The 13,519-nt window shown below is 40.8% G+C and overlaps 1 protein-coding gene across 7 annotated transcripts in view; it reads left to right on the plus strand.

The window, feature by feature from the left end:
• Positions 1–13,519, plus strand: part of SLC25A13 (solute carrier family 25 member 13) — a 142,146-nt gene that overhangs the window by 39,962 nt on the left and 88,665 nt on the right. For 4 of the 7 annotated variants that reach the window (XM_084858756.1, XM_084858762.1, XM_084858758.1 and 1 more), the window contains exons 2-3: positions 3,929–3,982; positions 11,030–11,172. In XM_084858756.1, the coding sequence (XP_084714882.1) occupies positions 3,929–3,982; positions 11,030–11,172 (197 nt within the window). Of the gene's footprint in view, positions 1–3,928; positions 3,983–8,270; positions 8,411–8,943; positions 9,127–9,240; positions 9,414–11,029; positions 11,173–13,519 lie in introns of those variants that run through there. The other 3 variants (XM_084858759.1, XM_084858760.1, XM_084858757.1) reach the window with 3 other exon arrangements.

Raw genomic sequence — 13,519 nt, forward strand, 5'->3', positions numbered from 1 at the left:
CCTTTGTAGTTTTTGAGTCTCTAGCAATTTGCATCTGTATGCCTCATTAGGGTAAACAGAATTAAAGCCTTGGAAATGCAGCCTCTTGTCTGAGTGTTGATTTAGCTGTTGGAGTTCTCAGCAGGGCAAAAGGGAATCCTGACAGAGAGTGGAATCTATTGCTCTGTTTTCCTTCTCACCACCACCATTGTCTAGGCTAGAGCGAGTGTGCAGTATGCAGTACAGAAAGGGGCAACTAAAATGATCAAGGGGCTGTAGCATCTCCCCTGTGTGAAAAGGTTAGAACAACTGGGATTGTTTAGCTTGGAAAAAAGGAGGGTAAGGGGAGACATGGTAGAGGTCTACAAAACTATTCATGGTGTGGAGGATGTGGATAGGGAGACATTTTTCTCCCTCTCAAAATACTGGAACCCACAGTCATCCTATGAAGCTGATTGGTGGGAGATTCAGGACAGATAAAAGGAAGTACTTCTCACAGTGCATAGTTAAGCTATGGAACTTGCTACCACAGGATGTAGTGATGGCCACCAATTCAGATAGCTTTAAAAGGGGGCTAGACAAATTCCTGGTGGAAAAGGTTATCACTGGCTACTAGTCTTGATGGCTGTGTGCTTTCTCCAGTACCAGAGGCAGGGAGCCTATGTACACCAGTTGCTGTGGAACATGGGCGGGAGGCTGCTGTTGCACTCACGTCCTGCTTGTGAGTTCCTGGTCAACAGCTGGCTGGCCACTGTGTGAACAGAATGCTGGATAAGATGGACCCTTGGTCTGATCCAGCATGGCTCTTCTTATGTTCTTATGAGAGGCAGGTGAACAAGCAGGTTGCAGTAGTGAAGAAGAAGAGCAACTCCAGGGAGTTCTTGTCAGTGGGTCCCTACTGGAGGGTTTGGGCCCTTGGCAGGTGTTCAACAATGCCTGCCCTTGAAGACAGCCCTGCTTTTAAAGGAGCAAGATGACTGGAGAAATTTGTGAGCAGTGAGATAAAAGTAGGGATCCCCAATCTTTTTGGGCTGGTGGGCACTTTTGGAATGTTGTGGGAGTGTTGTGGGTGGTCTTGCAAATTGGCTGCCATGTTGAGGCTTGCCCATTCATAAAATGGCTGCCATGGTGAGCCTGGTCAGTCACCAAGCACATATTTCCCAGAGGGTGACATAAACACACTATTTTGAACCCAAATAAAGATGGTTCTGGAAGGCACCACTTTGCTGCATGCCAGTCTCCCAGTTAATTTTTTTAAATTATTAATAAAAAATCTTAAGAAATAAAATAAAAATCAGGAGGGACAGGGAGCCTGGTAGGTTCCAGGAGAGGCATATGCAGGCACATTGGTGTCCATGGGCACCATATTGGAGACCCCAGATGTAAGGTGTCCCTGAAACACTTGAGGAAGAAAAGGTTTATTTTGGATAATTTTACTGTTTTAAATTGTACCATTGTACATCGCCCAGAGTGGCCGGGTGACTGTATTTATTTATTTATGTAAATAAATACATAAATAAAATAATTTTATACAAAAGGCAAGGGATTAAAAAAATCAGTTTTGTAGCGGAAAGATAGTTTTGTCTTACTGCTCTGCTATATCTGCAATGCAAGTTGTATGAAGGCTGACCAAGATACTGTAGTTGTTCCTTCATCAGTGGCATTTTTGAATGTGACTGTAGAATCTTGTTCTTATAGATCATTACTGTTAACCAGTTGTTCAACACCCCACATTTTATCCATTTGTAATTTCCATTAGTATTCCGCTCTGGTGTGTGTGCGTGCATGCATGTGTGCACACATCTGGGTACGCAAGATATTTAAGGCAAAATAAAGGTAAGGTAGGTTGAATGGGGGGGCGGTGTGGAAGTTATTATTATTATTTATTTATTACATTTCTGTACCACTCCATAGTCAAAGCTCTCTGGGCAGTTTACAGAAGTTAAATAATTCATTTTAGAAAAACAACTAGTAAGTAAATAGCATTATTCTCTTAACACATCGAAGCCACTTTACTCCTGAGTGAATGTTAGCCCATGCCACACATTGATGGGCACATGTACTTGCATCAGTGCTCATTAACGTGCACCAAACAACATAATACTGAACAACTCAGAGAAAGCTGTATCTGAAGCTCCATTATCTGCATCTGACAAAATATATTGGTGGACACATGGTTGTCATGATGCGTAGTAGGGGTTGGTGCTTTGCAGTTTGAGGTAGATGGGACTAGGTAGCATGCAGCCCAATCCTGTGCATGTTTTCTTGGAAGTTAATGACACTGAATTCAGTGGGGCTTTCTTCAAGCTAAGTGTGCATAGGATTGCAGCCTTCAGCTTCCTGAAACCAGGTGAAAATTCACATGTAATGTGCTGGTTTCATCTTATGCCACCAGCTCATGAGACTGAATGCTATGCTTCCCCAACTGGCGAAGCAGTGTGCCAGGGTGGATTAATTTAAAGCAGGGCTGCTCAACCCACGGGCCACATGTGACTCCTGGGCATGGGTTGTTGGGCCTCAGCGCTCTCCCCTCCTGCTGCAGCCCCCCCCCCCCGATTGGCATTGCTGCTTCCACGGCACTAATGTTGGCATGACAGCAGTGTTGCCAGTCGGGGTCTCCAGGAAGGGGGGGAATCTAAAGCCTCCCTCCTCCCCGAGACCCCAAAGCAGCTGGTATTGGTGCTTCTGTGCCTCTAATGGTGATGTAAAAGCAATGGTGCCCATTGGGGCCACTGGGTTGGGCGGAGGCCTCCCCCTTCAGTGAGCCCCAGAGCAGCTTTTATATACTACTTCAGATATTTCCTCAACAGTGATGCAAATCTGAACCCTAAACTGTGCTTATTTACACCTAAAAAAGGAAGAGACTTGGAAGTGTAGCAATTGCTATAACCCTATGCTTTGTTTTCCAAGCTCCGGAATTGTAGCTTGGAAGTAGAGAAGCAGCAGCAGGGTGATTATTAGTCTTTGCTGCCGGTGTAATTGTTGCACATCCCATGCCAGCAGCAGCCTGCAATAAGTAGAATATTATTTGATGGGACATCATGTCCAGTCCTCTACCACTGCTGGCAAAGGCAACCTCCTCCCTTATTTTTCATCATGGTCTTTAAGTTCATCCCAGAGTATCCTTAAGCATATATAATTTCTTCTCCAACTTTGAGCAACGAGGGAATGCAAAGAGTCATTTTTGTTGGGTACCTTTCACCTGTGGAGCTTACCTTGCTGAAGACTTATTCAGAAGTAATGCAAGACTTCCTTTTTTTTATTTATTTATTGCATTTATATCCCACCTTTTTTCCTCTTGCAAGGAACCCAAGGCGGCTTACATTATCCTCCTCCTCTCTATATTATCCTCACAACAACAACCCTGTGAGGTAGGTTGGGCTGAGAGTCTGTGACTGGCCCAGAGTCATCCAGTGAGCTTCCATGGCTGAGTGGAGACTAGAACCTGGATCTCCTGGCTCCCAGTCCAACACTCTAGCCACTACACCACACTGGCTCTTTATGTTTTTTTTATGTCTGGTTTTAACTGCCAGGGTAAAGCAGGTATGGCTAATGTTAGTATTAAATAATTTATGTTTTAATGGCTCTAGTTTAGTTTTGTTGGAAGTGGCATTGCCTGTTCCATGCACCCAGGATTGATCACTTCTGTTATAGAAATGGAATCCAGTGGCTGGTGGCACTATGCGTGCAAAATCTCCCTCCCAGTTTGTGCACACTTATTTAAGATTTGTCAACTTGTTCAGGGGAACAATTTCAGTAAAAACATTGAATAATTGAGTGTAAGTGTTACCCGAATATTTATTTCTCACATAAATCACTGCCTAATTTATTTGAGGGTAACATTTATTTTTCATTGCTCATTCTTCTGTTTGAATTATTCTTTTTTTAATGACAGTTTGACATCCTTTGTATAGACTATGCATATTAATATAATTGTATTTACTTGTAGGTGGCTCTAACCAAGAGAGCTGATCCAACTGAGTTGAAAACAATATTTTTGAAGGTATGTTAAAAGTAAATATTTTCTTCTTTAAAGTCTGAATTTTTCATTTCTTTAGCTCTTATTGCATTATTCATCTCTTGATAGTCTTCCAACCGTTAATCATTCACTATATTATTACCATGTTAGATTTAAATACCACTATCAAAAATTGAACAATGCTCTCCAAGAAGTCAAATATGTTCTTGAGTGATTATTGTATAGACTCAGGGAAATATAACTATCTTGAAATTAAAGTGTATCACCCCCCTCATGCCCCAAATAGAACAGAAATCCCAACATTTTGTACACAAAGAAGGAAAAAAGACTCCCTTAGAAGATCTGGGAATTAGAACTGCAGTCTGTAACCATTTTCATTAGTGTTTCTCACCGCTCTTAAATATTTGGACAACTTGTAACTACTGGTTGAAGCTAGTGTCACTTTGCCTCTACAAGAGAGTAAGAGGGTATAGAACAGTCTTCCCCAACCTGGTACCCTCTGGATGTGTTGGACTACAGTTCCCATCATTCCCAGCCAGCATGGCCAATGGCTGGGGATCATGAGTGTTGCAGTCCAACACATGTAGAGGGTACCAGGTTGGGTAAGGCTGGAATAGAAGGATCATCAGTTCTGCTAACATTATACTGGCCAGTGTAGATGTAATTCCCCTAAATGCTCATGATTGTTTAGTGACCAAGAGGAGGTTGCAGAATTATATGCTGCCCAAGTTGTACTCTTGTTTACAACTACTACTCATAGTAATGATTTAGCACTGTTAACCATAGCTAGGGGTGGTCCTAAGCTGGAGCTCAGAAAGCTGTTTTTCCAAATCTGAGTTTGGAAGTGCCCTTAAGCATGGTTGGCATGACCAGGCATAAAACCAAACCATGGTTAAGGGAAGCAGGAAGAATTCAACAGCAGGATGGAAGGGGAGCAATCCTTCAGCCTGTTCATGATTGCTAGACTGTGTTCTGAAAGCCATATGTCTGCATTACCTCTGTGTATTGCCCTTGAGTAAGCCATATGTTTTTGCCTCCTGGAATATTCTAGGTAGACAAAAGCAACAGGCTTACGATACAGACTTCATGTTAAGTTGATGTTGTTGCTGCTTCCTTCTCTGGTAAAGAAGTAGATGCAACAAAAACCAAAGAAAGGTAGGGAGGTGGGTAGGCGTTAGCACACTATTTCAACAAATTATTCATTAGGGAAGATAAGATTTAATTGAAACTGCTATCTGGGACTTACTTGTACCTGGAGGGAGCTACCCATTGCAAGTTTGGGAGTTTTTACTGGTGGTGACATCCGAACATGCACTAAGTGAGCATTATAGGATTGGGACCTCTGAAAACGTAATGGTCATACCACACAAAGAAGCAGCAGTTACAAAAGCTGGCTTAAGAAAAAAAATGCCAATGTTCAGTTGACTTGGAACAAGACAGCTATTGCAGATCTGTTTCAGGGTCAGATCGGCCAATGCCAGCAAAATGAACCAGGGCTGGTTCAGACGTAATGCTAAACCCACTTTCTCCAACCTGGCGCCCTCCAGATGTGTTGGACCACAACTCTTATCATCCCCATGACAATGGCCATGGTTCCTGGAGATGATGAGGGTTGTAGTCCAACACATCCAGAGGATTCGGGGTTGGTGAAGTCTTTGAAGAGGTGAGATGAAGTGTGGAAGCTTTTGCTTCTTTTTCTGAAGCTTGCCGTCTCATCAGAACTACTCACTAACCATAGTCTTAACTGGTTAGTGAAGCAAGACAGTTTCAAACCGTAGTTTATGAAGCTGGTTGTTATCACTTACAGTGGAGATTAGCCATACTTCAGGGTTTTAACAACACACACACAACTGGGGTTGATCTAAAATTGAAGTGGAAGCTTCCAATCTCCTTGTGAGTGTGCTGTAAGGCAGAGTTTTAGCTTTTTATCTGAATGCAGCCAGTGGCTATGAGCTTGTACAAATTGGGAGGTGCAGAGCTCACTCGAAATTTGTGCCATATTTTATGCTTTTTTTACAAGCTTACCACATAAAATGTCTTAGGGGCCAATCCTATGCAGGTTTAAACAAGATAGTCCTACAACTCCCAGCATTCCCCAGCCAGCCATGCTGGCTGGGGAATACTGGGAGTTGTAGGACTTTTTTTCTGTCTAAACATGCATAGGATTGGGCCCTTAATGAATGGCTGACTGTGTTCCAATTTCTGAAGCTGAACAGGACTGGGTCTAACTGATTTCTGAATGGGAGACTCCTGGATGCTACTGCAACAGTCTTGGTAGAAGGATGGTCTATACATATAAAACCTAATACTAAACACATACGAATATAGCTGAATAAATAATTTTTACTTCTGGTTTTGTATAAAGCATTTGCAAAAGCAACTTATTGCCTTGTTCGTATGGAATGATAAGTCGTAATTCTGAAGAATCCTGGCTTACTGAGAATAAGATGCATGCTTGCGCATGCAGCCCATTTACTTCCACTTACACAAGTAGCTAAACACATCAGGAAAGGTTTGTCTTCCAAATTGGGGACCCTGCTTATCGCTCCCAAACAAGCCAGGATTTGTAATCCAAGAAAAAACCTGGTTCATGATCCCGGCTTGTAGAGGAAGTGACAAGCCAGGATCTCTTGTTCAGACGACATACTAAACAAGCCATTCCAAGTTTGTTTAGTTGGACACACTAGTGTGAGGAGCCACGTGGAAGGAAACAGGCTGCCTGTACCAGCTTGCGCCTCATTCGTTATAAGCCATGGTGCTCCAGAATCCTGTCTTAATCACAGGAACATAGGAAGCTGCCTTATACCGAGTCAGACCTTTGTTCCAATTAGCGCAGTATTGTTGACACTGACTGGCAGCAGCTCTCCAGGGTTTCAGGCAGGGTTCTTTCCTAGCCCTACCTGGAGATGCCAGAGATTGAACCTTGGACATCCTGGATATAAAGCAGGTGCTCTACCACAGAGCTGTTGAATAACAAAGTTTATTTCTTGACCATCCTCCCTCCAAGTTCATTTGGGACACTTCAAAGTTGTAACACAGATCAGCTGAAATTGGCAATTAACAACACACTCCTAGCATGTCTACTTACAGTAAGCCCTGTTCAGTTCACTAGGGCTTACCTTTCAGGTAAGTGTTTATAGGATTGCAAACTAAATTTCTTTTACAAACCTAGGAAAGCAAAAATACAACAAAATTAGAATAGTATTTTATCTCATAATTTTCCATTTAAGTTAAACACATTGCAATCATTATGAGATTCCTTCGTTACATATTATTTGTTCTAGAGATACTTTACCCAATACGTGTGGTTTTTTTTTTTTTTAAATCCACTGTTGTATTTGCAAGGGCTTAAATGGGTTTCAACTAGTTAATGCTTGAGTATTTAAAATATATGATTATCCAGTGTGAATTTTGAAGGAACTTACCAAAAAAGCCATTAGGCATTATTGTGTAATATCAAATTCTCTGTGGGTATAATTACCAAAGTGGGGGAAAAATACATGACTGCATAGAGCCACCTTTTTGAAAGTCTTTATTCCCAAACTAATAGAATTGATGTTTTCCCCCCCTCTTTTGTCATGATAATTTTCCAGAGTAACTCTACTTCTTGTAACTCTCCTACCATAACCTAAGAGATTAGACTTCAGTCAAAATGAGCAAGCTGACATTTTCAAGGTCATTTTCTATATGTAGTGTGGGGGGTACGTGATTGGATTTCAAATACACAAGAATAAATCACTGTGGGTAGAAACAGAGGGACATCGAAACCTTGTGCTGCTTTCTATTATTGAATGTCTTAGCAGGGGGGCTAGCCTAGGAAAAAAAATGAAATGTAGAAGCACAGAATGGCTGACTTATTTGATTTGTTTCTCAATAACTGTTGTGTTAAAAAGTTTTCAAGCCTAAGACTTAGAAAGATTCTCCAGCAAATGATTACATTGAAATCGATTGGTCTGTGTGCTGGTTATAAAAGAGTACAGCTGGGATTTCTTTGCAATGTACTAAACAGGCTGAGGATTTTATGTTGCTGCTATGTTTTAAATTGGTTTTAATTGCGCGCACGTGTGTGCGCTGATTTTGATTTGTTTTTTAATGTGTTTTGTTGTGCTAATTTTGTTAAGTACTTAAATTGCACCCCCAAAAAAGACAATTATAAATAATATAGATATGATATCGTGAAATGTTCAGGCTATATATTTTTCTGTTTGGTTTTATTTTGATTAAACACTTGCCTGAAGGAAATTGCTTTACCTGTATATGGTTTAAATCTAGACAGCTAAGAAAAAACACCACACTGCATTCTAACTTTCAGGGGAAAACCAAGGCATATGTGCTTACAGAAGATGTAAGGGTACTTGTCAGGCGCAACTGTGGCTTTATGAAATGGGAACTGGCAGCAGACTTTGCTTTGTAAGAGCCATTGCAACGTAAAAGAAAACCTCCGTCTTTAAAGTATGTTGCAAAATTGTAGTAGACACCTAACTTATTTGTTAGTTGGTATGGATAATGTTCTGTGGAGAATCGTAGCAAATGTTTATCAGACTATCTCAAAAAAGAAACATACCACAGTAATTAGTAATTTGGCTTTCCTGTTCAGAACATGTTGCTTGCTGTGATAGAGATCTTTCTTTTCAAGCTGACACGTGGCAACGTATTTATTTACAATTGCATTTTAATGTCCTTTTGCCCACCACCCAAGTTGTCTGTAGCATTTATGTGCATTTGCAAAGTCATCCCTCCACCTTATCTGCTTCTTACTGACCTCAGTATATGCAGAATTGTGCCTTTGAAAAGAATGTGGTGGTGATAAGGAGTGGGAAGTCTCCCTTAATAATACTTAAAATATGGCTGGGATCCAGAAAACTACTTTAGTTGCGCCCAAGGGCTTGGGCATGGCCAGTGGATTTTCATTTTTATTTAAACAAAAATAAAACACGTTTCCTTTGGAATTGAATGCCACCATCTTTTCTTGAGACTCCTCTCAGTTTTAAAGAGTTTTGCCTTGTGACCTGGAGGAAGGAAGAGGAGTACTGCTGGAGAAATTCAAGTCCATGGCTCCCATGGGCATGCGGAGATAGTCGCATGGTTCTCTGGATCCTGGTCCATCTCTTCTAAAGGACTTTTACATAGCTGCACCATATATAAAGCCAGGCAGGCCAAGGCCTGTGGTAAGTTTCTAGGTCAAACTTTTAAAATTAAAAATATGAGGCTGGATCCAAATTTACTTTGGATCAACTGTGCTGATGGAAGTTGACTTCCCTGCCCCCTCCTTCCCATTGCAGCCCCTCCAGCCTTCTGAAAAGGCTACACAGAGAATCAGGAGATCCTCCTGAATGGGGTGAGCTGTGGGGTGTGTGGAGGGGATCCCCCAAAAATCAGGCGGAGGAACTTTCTGTGAACGGAGCCCTTCCTCTAGCAAAAAGACAGATCCTGGATCCAACCCATGATCTTTAAAGTAAGCAAGAATTTATCTGCAGATTCATAGGCAAGATTGCTGTTGAGCACTTGGGGAGTGTTGGAGACCATTGCATAAAAACTACAGAAAGCTTTCCCACTGGCCTACCATCCCATTGCCACCAGAAAGTGGTGAAAGAAATTAAATGGCCTTAAGAGGAAATGCTAGAATATCACCTAATCCTAAAGTCTTTACTTGCTAGTGCAGCATGCTTTAGGAATTTGAACCACTGGATCCCTTTTCCTAATAGCCATGCATTCCTGTGATGTAAACCTGAATGCTCGAAATGCCTACCAGGTCCTGTAGCAGTGCTGTTCTTAAAAATTCAGAGGTGCACATGGTCTCTTTCTTCCCTCCCAGTATTTTCCTTTCTTTTTATTGCAGTCTATAGATTTAGCCCGCTACTCAGGGGAAAAAATTGAAATGCCAAATGTATTGTCTGCTCCCCCCCCCCCGCCCTCCTGTGTAAATACTATATGATTTTTTGGGTTTAAGCCAGTATAGCATATTGAGGGCATTTTTATTACTGCTCTTCATATTGCTTTCTTCTCTTTCTGGAGTAATTTCAGTCTTCACATAAAAATTGTTTTACTTCTGCTTTCACTTCTGTTTCTTTTCTACTTTTACTCCCAAGTGGTAGATATTTGGGAGTAAAAAAGAAGGCAGAATCTGAAAAATGTTGTCAGAGTCATGTAGCGCTAATGTTTTGCACATGGCTGTTAAGTATGAATGCATATGAATGGGCACAACCGTGCATTTGTTCCATTCATATGAAAGTTATAATATTTCATATTTCACAAGCTGTTCCACAGGCATTTGCTTGTGGCATTAAGCAATAGATTGCTCATGGATCACAGATTTGGAACATAAGTTCCGTTGAGATGATCCTCCGAACCAGGGTTGGAGGATCATCTGAACTGAGCCTGTTTTCTGAACCTTGGTTCAGACTATCAAAAACAAGCCATTGATAAGTACACCTTCCCCCTCTTCTTTTTCTGTTCAGCACTAACTATAGTTGCTCCGACAAAAGATGCTGTTTTACCTCCAAATTATGATTATTGTTGTATTATTGTTATGAACTGGGTATTGTATCATTTGAGGATTTCGTTTTTTGTTTCATTTTGTTGATTTATTAATTTTGTAATGAACTTAAATTGTTATATCTATATCTGCTGTGAACGCACTTTATCTGTTGTGAACCCACTTTGAGTGCGGTAATAGCAGAAAGGGAATATATAAATAAATCTGACTTGACTTGATTCCAAATCAGAATAAGGACACCTGCTTCAAGCCATGGTTTCTGATCCCTATTTGGAGGGCAGATGCTAACCATACTTTGACAAGTTGGATGTAATGGCAAACTACTGTTAGCACTAAACAGGATAAGAAAAGGGAAGCCATGCATAAGGATGCGTTTTGGTTCTCCAAACGATGGTGCATCAGCCAACACTATAGCGCCTATACATTCCATTCTGTTTCTGTGGTAGCAGATGCATGCCTGATCACCTGCACATAATCATTTCTCATGATGGTTACATCACAAATGATCAGGGGAGTGATGCATTTTATGCTACCTTGTAATCTAAGCGCCAAATTCCTCTTTTCTTTTTTGACAGTATGCAAGTGTTGAAAAAAATGGCGAATTTTACATGTCTCCCAATGACTTTGTCACACGGTTCCTGAAGATAATAGGAGATGGAGTGCCCAATCCCAACACAGTCCAGCTGCTTGGAGGTGTGGTGGATCAGACTAAAGATGGGTATGTACTGTGGCATTTATTTAAATTACTTAGATGGTAGTGGCATTAGGGGATTCACACAATAAGCCAAATATACCTGGCTCTTCACTTACAAAGTATATGAAAAAGATAATGTACCATCATCAAGTTTTCCCTTCAGAAGGAATTGGTTCTTCAGCACCTCTCATCTCTGAATAACGTGAAGGGAATAGAGCACAGTCCTTAAAATGCATTTCACAAGACACTGTGCCAAATACATAAAGGATTAGAATAGGTGTGTACTTTGTCCTAAATTTTATGACAGCATTTGTGCCGTGTTCAGAAATTATGCTTTCTGATACACGGTTAACAAATCAATAGAATTTTTAAAGAAGGAAAGATGAAAAATGAATATAAAGCAGAAATGCAAAGAAGCATTGTTCCAGACCAAGGTATTTTGGATCACTTAGATAGTAGCAGGAAGAACACTGGAAAAAGCTCTAGTCTTGATTGACTGTAAAAATTTCCAGAGGAGTGGGCATGTTGGTCTGTTGCGGCAAAAATAACCAAAAAGTTTTATGGTACCTTAAAGACTAACAATTTTATTATGGCATAAGCTTTCATGGGCTATAGTGCATCTGATGAAGTGTACTTTAGTCCATAATAATTTCTTTGTAGTCTATAAGGTGCCAGAAGATGCTTAGTTTACAAAACCAACAAAACGTATGGCATAATCTATGACTCTGTGCTGAGTAAGTACTGATGTTTTGAACAAAAGGAGATGAAAGTACCTTAATATAAATCAGAAACATGTATGATCCTTTTTTTCTGCAGTGAGTGCCAACATACACATACAAGCTCTTACAGGAGCCTGGAAACCTATGATTTATGCTCAATAACTGACCAGCTAGGGTTTGGGATCCATGTCCTATATTAGCAAATGTGTTCCCTACTGGACATGTCTGCTCCATCCCACCAGCCTCTGTTCAGGATACCTGTGATTAGAGTGTATAAAAAGTAACTACAGCCGTGTTCTTTTTTAAATTGCAAAAGAATCACGCATTTTAATTGTGCATTTTAACCAGCCCTTGACCCTTGCTGTGAATCTTGCCTCCATTACTGAAACCTGACAGGGTGGGCATTGAGTCATGTTTTCTAGTGGCTAATGATTTGAGACACCAGTCAGCCAAAAGTATACAGTGAGTACATTTAAAAAAATCTTTTCGGAGTCCTTTTTCTGTGGCTTTGCTGCATAGAAGCCACAGAAAACGTTGTGTTCAGGCAGGCATTTGGGGTGGGTTAGGGTATTTTACAAAATGTTTTTTATTGTAGAATTTTATTGTTTTAAACTGTCTTTATTGTATGTTGTACATCGCCCAGAGCGGCTGGGTGACCAGCCAGATGGGCGATTAATAAATTTAATAATAAATAAATAAATAAAAGCCAAGAATATGCCAAGAATATTTCAGAAAATTACAAGCATCCATGACCTCTTTTTATCTTGTAACTGTGTGGTCATTTTGATACACTTGTGTCCAAGTATCCCTGCCTGTGCTATTTAGATAATGGCCTGGTTTGCATATAATGGCTAAGCTATTGTTTAGTTTTATGTGCAGGAGAAGGAATGAGCCCATACAAAGCACTGAGCCTCCATGCTCCCCTCTCCTCAGTGACCAGGAGTAGTAGTAAAACAGGACTTTATTTCACTTCAGCAATTCTTGGCTGGTTACGTTCAAACCAGGAATTGCGGTTTAAAAGAAACTCTAGTCAATTGCTAAACAAACCAGAAAAAACAATCCAGGGTTTAGCAATTGACTAGAGTTTCTTTTAAATCAAAATTCCTGATTCTCACATAACAACAAGCCAGGAATCTGTTAAAGTGAAACTAAATTCTGGTTTATTCCACTTCTCAGCTGTGTGGGAGGAGGAGAATGGACAGGGAATGCTCAAGGTCTAGCGCTTCACACGGCCACGTTCCTGCTTGCACATAGTACACTAAATCGTGGCTTAGGCTTACGTGGAAACCAAGCCAGTGACTGAAGCGCCAGTGCAAGTCTTGCTCACACAGAAATGCGAACATTCAAGTACACACTTTAATTACTTTCCCTGTGCGTTGTATGCATGAATCCTGTGCTTAACTTTTCTCTCGTTTGAGCTATTGTTCAGCTCTGTATGGGATAAGACTACTTTTTCCTGGCTCTTTTTGTATTAGGTGGATGCATTGTGAAGTGTTTGGGAAGGAGGTTTCCAGAAGGGGTAGGCAGGAGTTCTGTGACCTGTTGTTGAGCTTCGGGAGAGCCATTTAGGGTGCCTTTTACCCTCCCACGGATGAGATGTAAAGAAATGTTTTCTTGTAAATTGCACTAACAATCCAACTGGCTTCCTCTAA

This window comes from Heloderma suspectum, chromosome 5, assembly GCF_057233095.1.
Source record: "Heloderma suspectum isolate Gila_16-S chromosome 5, 16-S_ref, whole genome shotgun sequence".
Taxonomy (NCBI): Eukaryota; Metazoa; Chordata; class Lepidosauria; order Squamata; family Helodermatidae; genus Heloderma; species Heloderma suspectum.